The sequence below is a fragment of the Marmota monax genome, unplaced genomic scaffold (assembly GCF_021218885.2).
Source record: "Marmota monax isolate L192 unplaced genomic scaffold, Marmota_monax_Labrador192_F-V1.1 WCK01_AAM20220418_F8-fsc00168, whole genome shotgun sequence".
NCBI classification, from domain to species: Eukaryota; Metazoa; Chordata; class Mammalia; order Rodentia; family Sciuridae; genus Marmota; species Marmota monax.
The window spans coordinates 2,529,664-2,550,291 of NW_026692492.1; the positions used below are offsets into that span (position 1 = coordinate 2,529,664).

At 42.3% G+C, this 20,628-nt stretch overlaps 3 protein-coding genes and 1 pseudogene across 3 annotated transcripts in view; 3 read left to right on the top strand and 1 right to left on the bottom strand.

Moving 5' to 3' along the window:
• The window catches only part of LOC124092072 (zinc finger protein 91), a 28,914-nt gene extending 8,986 nt beyond the window's left edge, over positions 1-19,928 (top strand). The window contains exons 2-4 of the mRNA XM_046443363.2: positions 14,336-14,462; positions 14,639-14,699; positions 15,373-19,928. Of these exons, the coding sequence (XP_046299319.1) occupies positions 14,336-14,462; positions 14,639-14,699; positions 15,373-18,967 (3,783 nt within the window). The 3' untranslated portion in view covers positions 18,968-19,928. The remainder of the gene's footprint in view (positions 1-14,335; positions 14,463-14,638; positions 14,700-15,372) is intronic.
• LOC124092073 (zinc finger protein 14) overlaps positions 1-20,628 on the top strand; it is a 112,065-nt gene that overhangs the window by 49,418 nt on the left and 42,019 nt on the right. The window lies entirely within an intron of this gene.
• The window catches only part of LOC124092079 (zinc finger protein 709-like), a 147,569-nt gene that overhangs the window by 49,396 nt on the left and 77,545 nt on the right, over positions 1-20,628 (top strand). The window lies entirely within an intron of this gene.
• LOC124092039 (F-box only protein 46-like) lies at positions 6,746-7,808 on the bottom strand (annotated as a pseudogene).

Here is a 20,628-nt window from a genome sequence, read left to right on the forward strand (position 1 = left end):
TTAAAAGAATTTTGATTAGGATTATATTGAATCCATAACTGAAGTTGGTAAGAATTGATGATAGCACTGAGGTTTCCCATGTGTAAACATAAAATATCTCCATGTGTTTTCCTTGTCTTTGATAGTCTCATTGGAAGTTAGCAGTTTTTGTCATACAGATTTTTATCAGATTTATATATGAGTATTTCTCTTTCATTGGTTCTGTATAAGTGGTGTGTGTTTGTTTTTCTTTATGGTTTTGTTGCTGGGTGTTGGACTCAGGGCTGTTCTACCATTGAGCTACATTACCAGTCCTTTTAATGGTTTTGTTTGGAGACAGAGTCTTGCTAAATTGCCCAGGCTGGCCTCCAAGCTGGGATCATCCTGCCTAGGCCCCGTGAGTGGCAGGGATCAGAGGCATGGCCTCCATGTCCAGCTTGCTGCTGTCAACAGAATAATAATTGCCCTGTTTATAAACATGACAACACTGACACCACGGAGTTGCTTTTTATGATTCTTTGGGGGATTCCACATAGAGTAAAGATCATGCTGTCTCTCTATAAAGACATGGTGTTTTTCTGAGCTTGAGTGTTTTTCATTATTCTTGATTTTTCTCTTTAACTTTTTATATAATCAATATTTATTATTTAGCTTTTTGTTATGATGGGTAATGTTAATTGGTTTTCCAATTTTATATCAGCCTTGAGTCGCTGTAATAATTCCCTCTTGGCTGTGGTGTATAATTTTTTAAGTTTATTTTTGGACTCAATAAAGTAATGTTTGAGGAATCTTGCATTCATAATCATGAGAGTCATTCATACTTTCCTTTTCTATATAATACTTTTCTTTATCTATTTAATTTTGATAATTTGGTAACATAGAGCTCAGAAAGAATTAGGAGGTTTTAACTCAGCTTCTGTGTTCTGGAAAAAAACAGTAGAAAGTTGGTGGCAGGTTTAAGTGTCTCCTGGAAGCCTGTTTGACATGTCAGAGCCTTTTTGTGTGTGTGTGGTGGTGGGGGGGCGGTAATTAGTTATTGAGCCTGTTTTTTTGTATTTCTCCTTGTGTGTAAGTTGTAGGAGATTGTTGATAAACCCAGTCTGATTCCCTCTTTAAAATTGGGAGCCATCTTGCCACAAAGACATGAAAAGCTAATTTCAGGTTTACTATAAATTACTGCAAATTCTGATCTTGCTTGGAATGCCTGCCCGTGCCTTGAACTCACCCATGCCTGGCTCTCTCTGGGCAGATAGCAGCCCTCTCTGAAATTTTAGTGATGCCTCATAAATCTTGGCCTTCCCTGGCCAGAGAATGACCCTCTCTGAGGCTCTAATTACCTTCATAAATTCTGATGTGGAGGCCAGCAAAAATGTAAACTAGCCTTGTGTTATGCTCCTCAGAGTTTTGTTATCTGTAATTTCTCAAACTCCTCTTTGGTGACTTTCTAGGCTATAAAGCTGTGCTGCAAGAAAGCTCCAGAATTTATGAAGGTCATTAGAGCCTCAGAGAGCATTGTTATCTGGCCAGGGAAGGCCAGGATTGATGAGGCATCACTAAAATTTCAGAGAGGACTGCTATCTGGTCAGAGAGCCAGGCATGGGTGAGTTCAAGGCATGGGCAGGCCTTCCAAGCAGTTTAGAATTTGCAGTAATTTATAGCAAAGCTGAAATTAGGTTTTCATGCCTTTGTGGCAAGATGGCTCCCAATCTTAAGAGAGAATTAGGCTGGGTTTATCACATGCTAGGGAAGCACTCTTGCACTGAGCCACAAGTTCAGTCTCTGTCCTTTGTATTTTGGGCCTTATGTCAGTTTATCAGTGATGCTGATGTTCATGAAGGGCTTGATTTTGCAGACTGCAGATTTCCTGATTGTGGTTTCATCAACACCCACTCTGTTACCTTCCTGTGCTTGATTTAGGTTTACCTTGCCCTTCTTTCTCTGGTTTCCTGAAGTGCAAGTCTCAATGATTGCTTTAGCTCTTCTTTTCTGAAAGGTGCTTTGGATGCCTTAGATACCAATGAGGCATCCCCTGTGCTGTTCTCTACAGATTTCCTATGGTGGACTTTTGCATTTCATTTCCTTTAAAATGATCACCTTTTCTCTCACCTCTTTCTCCTGATCTGTTGAGTCCTGTGCTTCACCTCCCTTTGCCTGGAGGCTTTCCAGCTGCTTCTGATCTGATTTCTGCTTTAACTCCCATGTTCTTTGAGCATAGCTGGGCTTTCACTGGTGTTGCACACTCTCACGGGTGTAGTTTAGGGCTCAGAATGTGCCTTGTCCTGGGGGGTGTTGCTGTGACCCTGAGAACTCGGTGTGCTTTAGTTTTGAGTGAAGGCCAATGAAGCCCTCCTGTCTGCTTCTCTGTCCCCATGTCTGTCCTGACAGAATTGGGCTGATGTCTCCCAATGGAAGTGTGGATTCGTTGTCCTGGGCAGTTCTGTATGTCTCTGCCTGATGTGTTTTGTCTTTGTTTCAGGTGCATGCTTATTAAAACTCTCAGACAGTTAATTGAAAGTTTAGCCTAGGGAGGGCACAGGCCTGTAATTACAGTGGCCAGGAAGGCGGAGGCAGGAGGACTCTAAGTACAAAGACAGCCTCAGCATCTTAGAGAGGCCCTGAATAAATTATAGAGATCCTATCTCAAAACAAAAATGAATAAATAAAATTAAAAAGGGCTGGGAGTGTGGCTCAGTGGTTAAGCACCTCTATGTTCAAATTCTGGTACAAAAAGAAAAGAGAAGAGGACATTTAACCTAGGCATTTTGGAGCCTGATCTTTCTCAGGGTTGGTCAATCTCATGTATTGTTTGGTGTTGAGTATTCTTTGTATATTTTGTTGTTGAAAAGTGAATGGAAATGTGTTCTCCCCTTTTCTCCTATGGTACTGTTCCTGTTGGGAAGGCTTCATGCATTTGCTGAGTCGCATTCCTCACACTAAAACACTCAGGGTCACTCCAGGGGAACTGGGCTGTGTGAAATATTCACACAAGAGACACAGATACCTTTTTCTTGGGGTTCTGTGATGGCTCCACTGAACTTAAGGGGGGGGGAGAGAGAGAGAGAGAGAGAGAGAGAGAGAGAGAGAGAGAGAGAGAGAAAACACTTGCTGAACCCTCTCATTGAGAAAGAACCATTCCAATGAGGCAAGGGGTCAGGTTTCAGGGGGCTGAGTCTAGCTTCCTGATGTCTGTGTCAGCAGGTTGACTGACATCTAGGAAGGCCACACCCAAAGGCAGAGCAAGAGCAGGGGACACACAAAGGGAGTTTCCAAGGAACATTCTATCCCAAACAGGGCAAAGGGGTAGGATTACAGAAGAATAGGTGAGTGTAGCTCAACCTCAGGGGTGACACCTACATCTGAAGACATGCCTTTGACTTCCTGAGCTGGGACAGTGCCCAACTGACCATGAAATGTAGTGATCTGTCAGAGCCTCTTGCTTCAGGACTGGAAGGTGGGGGGTCATTAAGAGTGGCTCCCCACATATTTCCTCTTCCTTAATATTTGAAGGCAATTGGGAAATTATATCCTTCCATCACTGCATTCTTGGTCCGAGGTCATCATGATCTGCTATTGAAACACAAAAGGCATTAGTAGAAAACATACTATCTCAGGGACATAACCAACTTGGAAGATCCAGGTTATTATTATTATTATTCTGCCAAACACTCATCAGAAGACTCTTCATCTTTTCTTGATTTATTGGGAAGCCTTGCACTTGGCAATGGTAACATGGACATGTTCATTTGGCATGGTGTTTCAGCCTTTCCACGGAGCAGAGGGCTCAGTCACAATATTTATTACAGTGGCTTTTTAGAGCATTTTAACTCAGTTCTAATTTTTGCATCAGCATTTATCTGACTATGAAAGATCTTGGAAGTAATTTAAGTCAAACATTAAGAAAATCCACATGTTGTAAGTTTGAAACAGAGCCATAAAGACTGTATCATAGAAGCAAGGAATAATATTTAAAGTAATCACTTCAAAGATCATGAGACCGGGAGCTGGCCTAGGTCTGGTTCATTGGCATGCACCTGTTTCAGACCCCAACATTAACTTCAGCAGAGTGTAGCTCTGAAATACCAGCCGGCAATACCTAGTGACGCCATAAGGTGAGTTGTATTCATACAGGCTACAGGATATTCGTCATCCTTCCTCTTAACTCTCATATTTAAGGAGCCTATTAGGTCTGTCAGTGATGTACATATTCTGAAGGCAGAAGACAAACATCCAAACATCCTTTTGGGTGCCATCTCACTGAGGGTTAGGGTATTACCAATCAACCTCCAGGTGCCAGGCATCCTTGTGTAATTGCTTTTGTCCATTCTAGGAGACCAGCCTAAAATGTACCCACTATTTCTAGACCTCTTGTGTTGTACTGGCCAGACATTTGCATAATACTTAGGAATACTCAGGAATAATACTTAGGTGCCAGTTTCAATTGTAGAATGATTAGGGCAACCATGCATTGGTGGATATTTTAAAGAATAACTGGCCTATACAGGAAAAAAAAATCTATTAATCTTTCTGACAATTGTTCAGTTAGGTAAATATAGTCTTAATCTCTAAGGACCAGCATGATTGGCTGCTTTAGGTTTCTTACATGCTGTCTGTTTCCAAAAGATATTCCCAGTCAGCCTGTTTACCACAGGATCAACATGTGGGTATAGCTGACCATGGCAGTTAGGAGAATTAATCTAGTTATGGGTGGACTTTCCAGTCCACACTGTAAAGTATATTAAAAATGGACCTGAAAAATGGGTCCATAGAAGTCTCTCTATCATTTTTACTGACCTGACAAGCTCCTGAAGCTGCATAGCTACAAACCCTGCAGCTGGAAATTGACCTTCCTCTACCAGGTTTCTCAGTCATTTTCATCACGACTGGTTTAAACTCTTCTTTGAAATCTGATTTAACTTACTGAGTCATGTTCAGTGCAGTGACATTCTCAATATTACAATTAAGAAAAAAATTTAAAATATTTTGTAAGATCTAGTGTGCCTCTGGGGTTCCCCCCCTTTTTTGCCTTATAATTATTGATTTTATAGAAAGCACCAATTTAAAATTGGTCAGTTGCCACATACTAGAAGCTTCCAGAACCACAATTATGATTTTATGAAAAAACAAAAACATCCCCCCCAAAAAACAACAAACAAAAATACACCCCAGACCAAACTGCCAGAAAATCAAGGTCCCAAATGACCAAAAGATTCTAAAGAAACATGTGGCTGGGGGTCAAGAGACCCCAATGCCTTAACAAGTACCCACAGTTGAAGGGAAAACCATGTAGAAATTCAAACCCACAGTCCTTTGCCCTCTGCTCCCCCACCCCCATGCTGTCAAGAGCAAGTCAAGGGCTTCCAAGTTTCCTGGGCTAGGAGCAAAGGCCACAGCTTAAGTAATGGGAAGAAGGAGAGTTTCCATAATTCGTTTTTTATTTTTTCCTCTCTCTCTCTTCCCCTGTAGGGGAAGGGAACACACTGGTAGCTTGAGATTAAGGAGAAAACACTGAGTTTTCTTTCTTTCATGAGGAAAACATAGAGATGGCAGGCTGCTATGATAAAGTGCCAGATCCACCTTGTGATCTGATGGTCCCCAACTACAAAAGAAAAGAAAGAACACAGCTCCAGATATGAAGAGCTGAGAGAAGGCACAGAAGCAGGCCAGCATGGGGGAGCCCTAGGTGGTACCCAAATTAGCTGCCCTCAGCTCCCTGCTGGTGGGTCCCTGGGGGTAGAGGGTGGCAGGAGGGGGGTGGGGCTGGATGCAGAGGAAATGGAGATGCTGGTGCAAACACCTGACCTGAGGGCCCACGACCTGGGTCTGAGGAGTGCAAAACCAACAGGGGTCACCGGGAGTTCTGGGTCACCCTGAGCCTGGTCTCAGTTCTGGTAGGTGATCCACACTACCTGGACTGGGGTGTGGGCTGGTGGCCCAGTTCTGGTCCCTGGCTCCCAGGGGTGGGGGAGGGGTGGGCATGATGGGCTCCTCCCCTTCCCCTCCCCTCCTCCCTGCCAGTGCAGCCCCCACCCAGCCCATTGCAGGGCAGCCTGCTGTCTCACCATCAGCTCAGCTCAGCGACAACACATCTAGTAGGAACATAAGGCAGGTCATGGTGGTGGGGCTTGGGGTGCCAGTGGCAGAGCCACACGTCGCCCTTCTCATCACCCATCTCATACTGTTGTAGGGACAAACGAGTGCAGGCACCTAAGACAGCAGGAAACAGTTTTGTTTGGCTGCAGCCAGGTTCAGAGGGTACAGCCTTTGCTGTAATCAATCAATCCCCTGAACCCAAGTTCAGGGAGTTTCAGAGTTTTATACCCAGCATGTAAGGGGAGGGGCTCAGAAGTTCACAGAAAAGCAGCTTTTTCTCTCACTGTTCTGGGCAAGTTAACTCTTCAAGGACAGCACCTGAGAAGGGGAGAGCTGCTTCTCCCCTTTCTTTCCTCCCACTTCCTGCTGTTACCATGGATCCTAGTTGTAACTTATCTTAAAAATGTAGACATCTCTGTGAAGCCCAGCTCAAGGCCAGAGGCCTCGTTTGCACATTTCTTCAAAGTACTATACTGGATGGGTTTGTGATAACTAGTGAGGGGGTGTCCAGCACCTGGAGTGCTGGTATCTTTTCAGCCAGTGGCCAAGTAAACAGGGTGGCACAAAAATAGGAAGTTTATCTACATTGAACTCTTTTGCAGAGACTCTTTTGCTGACAGTCCCAAAATCAGCCATGGTGAAGAGGGCTTTTCTGTGGAGAAAGAGGGTGCCCACTTCAGTATCTCTTGCGGCACTGCTTGCAAGGGTCATCGAGGTACAGGGGGTTTCGGCTCCAATGTGTCTGTGGCCCGGATGCTGAATGCCTCGAAATGATGCCCTTGAAGTGGTGGCAGGTGCACTTGAGAAGCCATCTTGGGGGCAGGAAGCTGAAGATCTTGACCAGCACGTGCTCAGGCAGCAGCAGCAGCAGCAGCAGCATGTACTGTGGTGGCTCCAGCAGCCTCTGGATCTTGAAGCGGATCTCCAGGAAGTCGTGTGACACGTGTCGGTAAAGGCAGCACAGGGAGGTGTCTGCTGTGCCCTCAGCATCATCTGGGCCTGGCGATGTGGTTGGCACATCAGCTGGGGGTGGCCCATCTGGCCCCTGAGACTGGAGGAAGGGAGCTGGCCGGGTGGGGTGGCTCCTGGGGACAGTCAGGCACTGCCTCTTCTCTTACTTTCTTGGCACCATCCTTACCAAAGACGCACTCATCCACCACACCCGTCACCCCCACATCCATGCTCCAAAGTCCCAGGCAGGGGGTGGGGTGGGGCGGGGGGACTGTCCTCAGGCCTGGAGGGCTTGGGGTCTCAGCCCCGCTGGCGTCATCAGCCCTAGGCAGCAGGAACTCCATGGTGCTGGGAAGGGCACCCTGGAGGGGCTGATGAGCTGGTGTAAGTCACAGGTGATCTTGTCCTTGATTCCAGCCCCAGGGACCTGGGTTGCCAGGGAAGGCACAACCAGCCAGGCCCCGCATCCACTGGGTAGGCTGCCTGGGGCTCCCTGCCATTGGAGACAGGAAGGCAGTGCCTACCTCACCAGGACCTGGACCTGGCGAGCCTCCTGGCGGAGGCCCTTGGTCGGAGGGCTGTCCACCGGGCCTCAAAATGGCCTACTGCTTCAGCCACACGACTGCAGTCACCACCGCCAGATCTCCTTCAGACCCCAACCCCTTAGGTGGTCCACCTTGCTCAGCAGACACAAAGACCACAGGCGCTGGGGTGGTGGGGCAGGGACAGCTCTGCAGGGCCAGGGCACCCCTCTGTTCTACCAGGGCCACCATCTCTATGACAGAGAGCAAGTCCACATCCTTCCCTGCTGAAGTGGGGTCCCCCTCGGCAGCAGGGGTCCCTCCTGGCCACCTGGGTCTGGAGGAGCTTTGGTGGGTTCCAGACAGCTTGGCCTTGGAGCTCCTGCCCCCCTTGTCTTTATTTAATAAAACTGAGTCAAGGCTTGGCGTAAGCCATAGCACTACCAGTTTAAGTTATAGGTAATAGTACAAGTGTTTAAACACTACGAAAGAATTATCTTTTATGCATTATTGCAATTTCCCAATATAGACTAGTTGATCCATCCTAACAACTTAAAAAGAACTCTCAATCTCTTTGAGAGAAGGTCTCCAAATATCTCTGTATTTTAGAATATTATCCTTTCAGGACTGGGGATGTGGCTCAAGTGGTAGTGCTCACCTGGCATGTGTGGGGCGCTGGGTTCAATCCTCAGCACCACATAAAGATAAAGATATTGTGTCCACTGAAAACCAAAAAAATAAATATTAAAAAATTTTCTCTCTCTCTCAAAAAAAAAAAATTAAAGAATATTATCCTTTCAATAGGTGTCTCTTAATTATCTTTTAGAAAATATGATGAAGGTTACTTCCCAGTGGAGGGAATAACATATAAATCTTACCATATTTTTTTGTGGATAATAGGTCTAGTCAGAGAACTTATATCAATGAATTTCCAACCAATTTTGCAACTTTTATTGCTCAAAACCAACGTGTGACTTTAATTTGAAGAACATCAATCTTAATAAAATGTTCTCCCAAATCTCACAATTATCCAACAAAAGTAATATATAGGAATTAGCAGAGTATTTGAGTCAGTCAATTTTAGTCCTCCAAGGAGAATTGTCAAAATTGGAATCTAAGTCAGCAGTTTAATATATTTAGTGTTTAGTCAAGGATGTGAATTTATTCACCAAAATTAATCCTTACCTGAAGCAGTAAAAAATCATTAGGCAATAAAGACCTTCTTTAACAAAAATAAACTTAACATTTTAATAGGTCTTTATGTTGTTAAAATATGGGCAAATATTTTAGCTTTTATCAGCATAGTAAAATTAGGGAAATACCCTGAAGTATCCTTGAATTAATCAGTTAAATTTTTATGGCCAATCCAGTACATATAAGTGTTCTTCTCAATTGTTTTAACTTTCTATGTCATCTGTCTAGATAATGATGTAAAGATCTTTCTATTTAAACAACTACTTTTATCATTAAAATCTAGAATTATAAAGACCTGTTTCACCCAAAGATGATCCCTTTCTTCTTCTTAGGACCTCCTATGTGTGCTTTCTCTCTGCTGAAGCATCTTTTCCTTTTATTAGAGTTTTTCCTAGTTACACTTTGGAACAATTTCTAAAAACCGTAGAGTCTAAGCAAATAATTATACTTTCATAAGAAATGTCTGAATAAAAATACAGTTAAAGCCCTTGGATATTCTTATAGACAAAGTCATATCTGTTTATTCTAAAAGTTTGTGCAGTAATTTGAGATTTCTTGATTATGTTTTGAAAGTAAATTTATAGTAAAATACATTCATCTCAAATATCTGTAACTAAAAGGCAGAGCATCAGGTAAATGCATGTATAAGAAATATATACATTATGTGTTTTCTGTTGAAGAAAAACAATTAGATAAATATATATTAATTAAACAATTTGATATATGTTAATTATTTTATGGATCAACAACTATAGGTTATTCAAAGAGCATAACTTGTAGTTGTATTAACTTTATGTAACCACATGGTTCTTAAGATATTTGGATCCATTTCAATTTATTTTTAACTAAGAGTGCATTCTTATATATGATTCACATGATGTAGCTGAAATAAGATCCTTATGTATATTTTATTCTTTTTGACAATACATAGGAATGAGAATAAGGATTTCTTGATCACAGGAACATTGCCGGCTTTTGTTCCTGCAACAAGCAAATGCATTCCCATAACCTCCAAAATTAAAAGCAAAATATAAAGAGGCATATGTTTGATATCTCTAATCAATAGAACATTATTTAGTAACAACCATAGAGAAAAGTCAGGTTATGGAACTCAAAAATAACTTAAATTTGGGCTGCCACACAGTAACCTGTGGAATTAGGTTTTTCCTGGAAAAGATGTAGTTTGTTAGCATTTACAAGTGGGGATTCTTAAAAGTGCAGGCTCTGTAGTTTCAGGATCAAATCTGTGTGAAACAGGAAGGAAGGTTAGTGGCTGGGAGGCAGGACCAGAAGTCCTGTCTGAGTGACAGTGGAAGGACCAATAGGAAGCCTTGGAAATGCGGGAGCAGGACCAGGAAGTCCGCTTGGCCAGCCAGGCTTTGGGTGGTTACCATGGTGATGGAAACAGCATGGAGCCCGTTGCCCATAGTTCAGGGAAGAGGCTCCCTGAGCTTCCCAGCGGGTGGCATTGCATTTGGTTTGTTCCTATGAAGCCTCGTCTGGAGACCTGCACTGCACTCTTGCAGTTCATGGACTTTTTCCTGTATGATCCCTTCACAGTGTCCTCCTGTCTTTTGTACTTTCCCTGGGAGCACATGGGTCCTTTAAAGGTGAGTGTTAACCACAGACACCAGTGTTACTATCAGATTTTAAGGCATTCTGCACCCAGGCCAGGTTGCTTAAGGGTTCAAAGCACTGTTGGTGGTGGCTCTAGTTACAGACACCACAGGGAGCAGCGGCTAGGCTCAGTTACAGTCTTTCTGATCCATAGGACAAGAGTGTAGCAGAGGTTCAGAACCTTCTGAGTATTCACAAAACAATAAAAATATAAAATTCACTTCTCTACAGGTAGAGAATCCTTGTATCATCTCTCAGCACAAAAATTTTCTTCCTTTTTTCTCACTGTCCCAGCACAGACTTCTAGTACATAAACCCTCCCAAAAAATATCTTAATGTTTCAAAATATAAAGATTCACAAAAACAATCCCAAAAAGTCCACAAAAGCACTTTTCCCATGAAAGAGGACTGAACTTAACATATCCCACTAATCATCTTAATAATACTTTACATTTATTTAGAGTCTAGAATTATAAAATTATTTTTTATAAACACAGAATTTTCCCAAATGTTTGAAAGTTTAACCTCACAGAGTTTTCTTCTAATTCACTTACTTTCTACAATTCAGCCCACAATACTCTGCAATCCAAAGGATGCTTAACTTCTGAAGAGAAATTCCAAATGCACTAAATTTATAAACATCACTCTGGAGTGGCCATATGGGCCACCAATTGTCACATTTCTCACACTAAAACTCTCAGGCTCACTCCAGGTGAACTCTTTAGGTTGAGTGCCGCCAGAGGCCCTGACCTCTAAGAGCTGAGTCCCTAGGCAGGGACAAGCATGTGTCCACGTAAGGGGTAGCAAATAGATGGCACCAACTCCCCTGCCTCAGTGTTCTCAAAAGTTTCTTATGCTTAAAAGTAAAGGCCCTGATGTGCTCAGGCTCAGGCTTTCGGAGTTGTTCCCCTGGGCTCTGGTGCCACTACTAAAGTGTTGCTGCCAGATCTCTGGGTCTTGCCCTCATGTGCTGCTTCCCCAGAAGCAAGGAAAGAGCAGTGGAAACAGCAAGAGCTCAGTGCTCTGGCTCCTCCAGGTAGCTGTGCTGGGGCCTCTGCTTTAACACAGACTGGTGCTGCTTCACACTCTGTTGCTCCTGCACTCTGCCCACCCCAGCCTGGAGAGACAGCAGTGCTGAGCATGCAATGGATGCAGCTCTTGGTCTTCTCTGAAAGGGTTTCTCCTGGCCTGTGTGGGCTTCCTTACTTCCTCTGTATACCTAGGTATTCTTATTTGGGGGCACAATACAGTGGAGTGAACCCAAGTGTTTTGAAACAATGAGCCAAATCCCCAGCCCCCTGTATTTAAATTTTGTTTTCAATTTTGAGACCGGGTTTTGCTCAATTGCTTAGTCGCTCCCTGAGTTGCTGAGGCTGGCATTGAACTTGCAGTCCTCCTGCCTGAGCCTCCTGAACCTGGGTATTTTTGAAACCTGATTTCCAAAAGAAATTCTCCCTCAGCTTTCTTCTCTAGACTTCAGGTGGTGGTTGAGTGGCAAAACAATAACTTGCTACTATTCCTATATGCAGGCTGTGGGTTTAGTTAACTCTTTTTAAGGAATTCCACCTATTTTTTCACAGTAATTTCTTCTGACTTAGAACAGTGAGAACCTTTTTAAAATTTCTTTAAGATGTTAACATAGTTCTGTGATAAATTTAATAGAAATTAAAGAAACTTGGAAAAGATCTGCTGTGTGCAGTCTGTAGCCAATGACTAGGGTCTCATACTGGGAGGTCACACCCCTGTCCTGCACCAGAGAGGGGCTTTCTGAAGGGTGAGTGAAGGTCACACCCTGCTTGCTGCTCTCCAAGACTGCTTCATGGAGCTGTGGAGAACCTCTTGGGGCTTTCACACATGATGATGTTCTTGTTCTAATGGTTCTGCTTGTGTGTGGAACATTCCCTCTCTCTGGAGTCATCATCACCTGGGATGTAAATGATTTTCCTTCTTGCACGGTCCGTTGACTATATTTGTGGGAGTCTCTTTCTGGGCTCTGTTCTGGTCTATGTTGTGGTAGTACTGTGAGGGCCCCAGAATCTGAGTTGTGTCATGTTGGTGTCTATTTTGATCTTTTTTTCTTTTCTGCTTATCGTTTTTAGAAAATTGTTTACCTTATTTTTCTATAAAAGTAAATTTTTCCTAGACATACTGGTGAGTACCTATAATCCTAGCTGCTGGGGAGGCTGGGGCAGGAGGATCATAAGTTTAAAAGCTAGTCTCTGCAACTTAGGAGGCCCTGAGCAACATACAAGATCCTGTCTCAAGATATCAAATGTGTCAGGGATGTGCCTGTGTGGTTCTGCTCCCCTGGATTTGATCCACACTGCGTTTTTGTTTATTTATTTGTTTTTCAATTTGTCACACATAAATAAGTAAATAAAAATATATTTCTCTTAAATTTCTGAAATGGGTTTTAGTCTTTCACAGTTAAATGTACAATAAATCACATTTGTCTGCAGAATAGAGGGAGGAAGTACTTGCCACGTAGATTCTCATTTGACTGGACCATCATTGTGATCTGTCCCCAAGACACCTGCTGTCACCCATAATTTTTCCATGCCATGAAGAACAGCCCACTAAAGGCTTTCTCTTGGGCTCCTACTAGCCTCTGTTGATACTGTCGTGCTTCAAATGTCATGTGTCTTATGTTCTTGAGCATGGTTCTTTGTGAGTGGCAAGGTCCTGTTCTGGTAGGTGGTCTTTTTGGCTGTTCCACACTGTGCAGAAATCATAGCCTGCTTAGAGACCCACATGGAGTGGCCTGTTTCACAAGCAGTCAGCATCGGATAGTTCAGGATTCTGGGCTGCAAACCTGCTGCTTTAACACACCCTGGAAGTGCTTGTGCCTGAGGTTTCCTTGCACCAGCTGTGCTACAGGAATGAGGAATCTCTTTCATGACAGACCACCATTGTACATGTGGCCTATCTTGATCAAAGTGTCCTTGAGCAGAACGGTGGTGTGTGTCTCATGACTGTAGATGATCTGAGTGAGACATCTGCTGTTCAGAAGAGCTTGAGAATCATTGGACATTCATGGTTGCCACAAGGTTTGGAAAAGGATTTTCTGCTGTCTGTTAAGAAAACTGTTTTTCAGACCTATATAACTTTGTAAGGCTGTTGTTTCGATAAGGTGACATCTGGGGGTCATCGAGTTTTTCCTAAGACATGCCATCTTTCCATACACCCCATTCTGCTTTGACATTAACCACCAGAAATTATTGTTGTGTGTATTAATCAATGTGCTTGATTACTAATGGGTAAATTTGTTCTGGAGTAAAGCTCCTGCAAACTTCTAGTTGTCCTCAGTGTAATCATCCAAGTTGAGCTCAGTCCCCAGTGAACACATTGTGACAATCTGTGTGGAAGATTGCCTAACTGTTGTCTATGAGGGAAACTCCTTAGTGACTCCATACTCGGAGGGTGTGGGTTGGGGCTGATTCTAGGCACTTCTTTAAGGATGGAACAATTGACTTTCAGAAGGAAACAGGAGATCAGTAAATACCATGTTGTCTATATTAAGTGTGTAGGCCCAGTGAGCCACTGTGGTTGGCAGGATCTCTCAAATGCTGAGTTTTGTGATCCCAGCAATTTCCTACTCAGTCAGCTTTCTTTTCTAAGGGTAAATAATATGGAGAATGCTAATATTAGCTCTCTACTGCACAGGATGTTGGTAGGATGGTGATAGAGATGCAATCAACAAATAAGTTAAGGGTGACCCGAGAGCCCCTCTTACTTCCTGTGAACTCACCAAAAGTGAGTTCACCAAAGGAAGGGTGTACAACACTCTCTGTTTACCTTGTGTGTGGGGCCCAATTCTAGTGTTGGAGTGGCTGTGAGGACTTAAGTACACTAAAGATTTCATGGACAAAATCGTGGAATTAATCGGGAGGCCAGGGAATCGTGAACATCATGCATGGTGAGTATAGATTTCTCACACTGTCAATCTCTCCTGGCCTCCACTACACATTTGTGGGATATTTTAGATCTCAGTGACCTTTGAGGATGTGGCCGTGAACTTCACCCAGGAGGAGTGGACTTTGCTGGATGCTTCCCAGAAGAACCTTTACAGAGATGTGATGCTGGAAGTCTTCAGAAACCTGGCTTCTATAGGTAATAATGTTGTGTAGTTATTTAATCAAATAGAGAAGTCGTGTTTATTTTGGTCATTTATGTAGAACATGAAAAGACAATCAATTGGTGAATTATTGTAGCATAAAATGCTCCATAAATTTGGAAAAGCATTTCTAGCTCCTAAAAATTTATAATGTTTTGGTTTGGCATTTTAGGAAAGAGATGGGATGACAAGAACATTGAAGATCAGATCAATAATTCTGGGAGTAATCTAAGGTAATTGTACTCACAAGAGGAATCCTTGAGGGAATCTGAGAATGTCATATAAATGTGCACAACTTTAAATGTATTTATTCTTACAAGATTTTTTACCAAAAACATATGCTTAACTGAGACTGGGGTTGTGACTCAGTGGTAGAGAGCTTGCCTAGCACACTTGTGGCACTGGGTTCTCTTCTCTGCACCACATTTAAATCAATAAAGTTTATTCACAACTGAAATAAATTTTACATGTGTATTTAACTGTAAAATATACTCAGTCTTTTCAAAGTACTTGACATGCAAAAGTACTATGAAATTGCATATGTAAATCTCACTGTTTGGATAATAGTCATAGGCAAGCTGTGTTGCAAAGCATTGTTTCCTCTCAATCTCTTTATTTTCTGGCAATTTGAACAAGTTGGAAAACCTAGTCTTTACCTAATGTTGGTAGTAATGTAAGCCTAGCACCTTTAAATAAATATAAAATCATGAATGAATCAAGCATTAATCATGTGCTGATCATTCTTTAAAGAAATCTTATGGTAAACTTCAAAGGCAAAGAACAGTATGGGGAAATTTTCAATGAGATTCCAGTTCTTAAGTAGACAAAGAAAAATTTTAATAGAGTGAATTCATATGACGGCATTATGTGTGCAACTGACTGCATATGTCCTTCATACCCTCACAGGCACTTCAGATCTCACTGTGGGCATGAATGCTATAAACATGAAGAGTGTGAAGAGAAGCCATGTGAATTGAAACAATACAGAAAATCTCTGGTTTCTCTCAAAAGTGTTCACACACAAATGTTAACACAAACTGGAGATGGACCATATGAAAGTACAGTATGTGGAAGAGTCATCAGTTGTTCCAGTGACATTCAAAGACATGAAGATTCTCATACTGAGTGCCAACCCTATGAATGTCAACAATGTGGTGAAGCCTTTTCTTCTCTCCCAGCTGTTCAAAGACACATGAGAACACACAGTGGAGGTAAATTTTTTCAATGTGAGGTATGTGGGAAAGCCTTCCATTCCCCCACTTTATTTAGAAAACATGAAAGAACTCATTCTGGAGAGAAACTCCATAAATGTAAACAAGGAGGTAAAACTTTGGTTTCATTCACAAGTCTTCGATGTCACATGATCAGGCACACTGGGAAAGCACATTTCAAATGTAAGGTATGTGGAAAAGACTTTGCTTATCCCAGTTTACTTAGAATACATCAGAGAACACATACTAGAGAGAAACCCTATGAATGTCCACAATGTGGGAAAGCCTTCAGTACTTCATCTTACCTCCAGATACACGAATGGACTCATACAGGAGAGAAGCCCTATGAGTATAAGTGGTGTGGAAAAGCCTTCACTCAGTCTGCTCACCTTCACTCTCATGAGCAAACTCATACTGGAGAGAAGCCCTATAAATGTCAACAATGTGGAAAAGCCTACACTACTTCATCTTACCTTCAGATACATGAAAAAATCCATGCTGGAGAGAAGCCCAATGAATGCCAACAATGTGGAAAAGTCTTCACTACTTCTTCTAACCTTCACAGACATGAACGAACTCATACTAGGGAGAAGCCCTATGAATGTAAGCAGTATGGCAAAGCTTTTACTCAGTCTTCTAACCTTCACTCAATTGAAAACACTCATATGACAGAGAAATCCTATGAATGCCAACAATGTGGAAAAGTCTTCACTACTTCTTCTAACCTTCACAGACATGAACGAACTCATACTAGGGAGAAGCCCTATGAATGTAAGCAGTATGGCAAAGCTTTTACTCAGTCTCCTAACCTTCACTCAATTGAAAACACTCATATGACAGAGAAATCCTATGAATGCCAACAATGTGGAAAAGTCTTCAGTACTTTTTCTAACCTTCAGATACATGAACGGATTCATACTGGAGAGAAGCCCTATGTATGTAAACTGTGTGGAAAAGCCTTTGCTAGATCTCCTCAGCTTCACATACATAAACGAACTCATACTGGAGAGAAGCCGTATGAATGTAAGCTGTGTGGAAAAGCCTTCAATGACCCCTCTAACCTTCACAGACATGAAAGAACACATACTAGAGAGAAACCCTATGAATGTCAACACTGTGGGAAAGGCTTCACTACTTCAAGTTACCTTCAGATGCATGAACAAATCCATACTGGAGAGAAGCCCAATGAAAGTCAACATTGTGGAAAAACCTTTGATACATCCAGTGAACCTCACATGCATGGAAGAACTCACAGAGAAGAGAAGCCCAATGAATGCCAACAATGTGGAAAAGTCTTCAGTACTTCTTCTTCCCTTCACAAACATGAATGGACGCATACTGGAGAGAAGCCCTATCAATGTCAACAATGTGGAAAAGCCTACACTACTTCATCTTACCTTCAGATACATGAAAAAATCCATGCTGGAGAGAAGCCCAATGAATGCCAACAATGTGGAAAAGTCTTCACTACTTCTTCTTACCTTCAGATACATGAACGGACACATACTGGAGTGAAGCCCTATGAATGTAAGCAGTGTGGCAAAGCCTTCACTCAGTCTGCTAACCTTCACTCCCATGAGCAAACTCATACTGGAGTGAAGCCCTATGAATGTAAGTGGTGTGGCAAAGCCTTTGCTAGATCTTCTCAGCTTCACATACATGAACGAACTCATACTGGAGAGAAGCCCTATGAATGTAAACAATGTGGTAGAGCCTTTGCTAGATCCAGTGAGCTTCACACACATGGAAGGATGCATACTGGAGAGAAGCCCTATAAATGTCAACAATGTGGAAAAGACTTTGCTGCCTACTCTCACCTTCACAAACATGAAAGGACGCATACTGGAGAGAGGCCCTATGAATGTAAACAGTGTGGAAAAGCCTTCACTGTGTCCTCTAACCTTCACAGACATGAAAGAATGCATACTGGAGAGAAACCCTATGAATGTCAACAATGTGGAAAAGCTTTCACTACTTCAACTCACCTTCATAAACATGAACAAATCCATATGGAAGAGATGCCCAATGGAAGTCAACATTGTGGAAAAACCTTTGATACATCCAGTGAACCTCACATGCATGGAAGAACTCACACAGAAGAGAAGACCAATGAATGCCAACCATGTGGGAAAGTCTTCAGTACATCTTACCTTCAGATACATGAATGGACTCATACTAGAGAAAAGCCCTATGAATGTAAGCAGTGTGGCAAAACCTTTGCTAGATCTTCTCAGCTTCACATACATAAACGAACTCATACTGGAGAGAAGCCCTATAAATGTCAACAATGTGGAAAAGACTTTGCTGCCTACTCTCACCTTCACAAACATGAAAGGACGCATACTGGAGAGAGGCCCTATGAATGCAAACAGTGTGGAAAAGCCTTCACTGTGTCCTCTAACCTTCACAGACATGAAAGAACACATACTAGAGAGAAACCCTATGAATGTCAACATTGTGGGAAAGGCTTCACTACTTCAAGTTACCTTCAGATGCATGAACAAATCCATGCTGGAGAGAAGCCCAATGAAAGTCAACATTGTGGAAAAACCTTTGATACATCCAGTGAACCTCACATGCATGGAAGAACTCACACAGAAGAGAAGCCCAATGAATGCCAACAATGTGGAAAAGTCTTCAGTACTTCTTCTTACCTTCAGATACATGAACGGACACATACTGGAGTGAAGCCCTATGAATGTAAGCAGTATGGCAAAGCCTTCATTCAGTCTGCTCACCTTCGCTCCCATGAGCAAACTCATACTGGAGTGAAGCCCTATGAATGTAAGCGGTGTGGCAAAGCCTTTGCTAGATCTTCTCAGCTTCACATACATGAAAGAACTCATTCTGGAGAGAAGCCCTATGAATGTAAACAATGTGGTAGAGCCTTTGCTAGATCCAGTGACCTTCACACACATGGAAGGATGCATACTGGAGAGAAGCCCTATAAATGTCAACAATGTGGAAAAGACTTTGCTGCCTACTCTCAGCTTCACAGACATGAAAGGACGCATACTGGAGAGAAGCCCTATGAATGTAAACAATGTGGAAAAGCCTACACTACTTCGTCTTCCCTTGTGATACATGAGCAAACTCATACTGGAGAGAAGCCCTATGAATGTCTACAATGTGGGAAAGCCTACACTAATTCCTCTTCTCTTCTGATACATGAACGAAGTCATACTGGAGAGAAGACCTATGAATGTCAACAATGTGAAAAATCCTTTGTTACATCCTCTCAGCTTCACTTACATGAGCAAACCCATAAGGCAGAGAAATTGTACTCTTGAACACAACTGGTAAAGTCTTCTGTTATTACTGTTCCTCTCATCAACATGTTAGAAGTTTATAGGAGAAAAATCCTTTAAATGTGGAATGTGGTGGGTCAATATTTCTTGTCCCCTTCAAACACAAAAAAGGGCTCACTGCTGAATATTGTACTGGGGATTGTACTGGAGATTTGGTCTGGTGGCACTCTACCACTGAGACACATCCCCATTCCTTTTTGGTTTTTCAGACAGGGACTATCTAAGTTCCTTATGGTCTTCCTAAGGTGTTGAGGCTGGCCTCAGACTTGTGATCCTTCAGCCTCAGCCTCCCAAGTCTCTGGGATTAAAGGCGTACACCACCACATGTGACTGAATAAGTGTCTAAATGTGAAAAATATGGTAAATCATTCCATTTTCTCTGTTGCCTTCAAAGCCATTTCAGTCACACTGTGAAACAAGCCCTCTGAATTGGTGGTGGTGGTGGTGGGGGGGGGTGATTTGCTACATTCCATCAGCTTCACGTCCCAGACCTACTTTTCTTCTCTTTTATGAAAATTTTCCCTGTTTCTTCTGGGGACTGGGAAGATTCTTTTGGAAAGATTTATGCCAAAATGAATAAGTCCTATGTAAGTAAGAAATACAAAGGGCTCAGGTGTTCCAGTTTTGTTCAGTTGTATGAAAGGACTCAGACTGTAGAAAATCCTGTGGATAAGCCATGTGGGGCAGTATGCAGATTTCACAGTTTCCTCCAAAGACATGAAAGGATTCACATCAGGGAAAACCCTACTGCTCTTTAAACGATGTGGTAACACTTTCAAATTTCCAGGTCTCTTGTTTTTTCATGTCTTTATACATGTAGTTTGTTTTTTTTTGTTGTTGTTGATGATGATGATGATGATGATTTGTTTTTGCATTACAATTCTTATTACACATATATACCACAGTTTTCATATCTTTATATATAAAGTATGTTGACACGCAATTCGTGTCTTTATATATTTACTTTGAGTAATGATGTCCATCACATTCCACCATCCTTGCTAATCCCCTGCCCCCTCTGTTTCCCTCCCATCCCTGTCCCCTATTTAGAATTCATCTATTTCTCTCTCCACACCACTATGGGTCAGCCTCCTTATATCAGAGAAAACATTCAGCATTTTTTGGGGGGGGATTGGCTAGCTTCACTTAGCATTGTCTTCTCTAACGCCATCTATTAACCTGAAAATGCTATGATTTTATTCTCTTTTATTGCTGAGTAAAATTTCATTGTGTATATATGCCACATTTTTTTTTTATTTATTCATCCACTGAAGGGCATCTAGGCTGGCTCCACAGTTTAGGTATTGTGAATTGCACTGCTATAAACATTGATTTGGCTGTGTCATTGTAGTATGCTGTTTTTAAGCCCTTTAGGTATAGTCCGAAGAGAGGGATAGCTGGGTCAAATGGTGGTTCCATTTCTAGATTTCCAAGGAATGTCCATACTGTCTGTACCAATTTGCAGTCCCATCAGCCGTGTAGGAGTGTACCGTTTTCCCCACATCCTACCAACACTTATTGTTGTTTCTCTTCATAATAGCTGCCATTCTGACTGGAGTGAGATGATATCTTAGCATAGTTTTGATTCGCATTTCTCTGATTGATAGAAATGATGAGCATTTTTTCATATATTTGTTGATTGA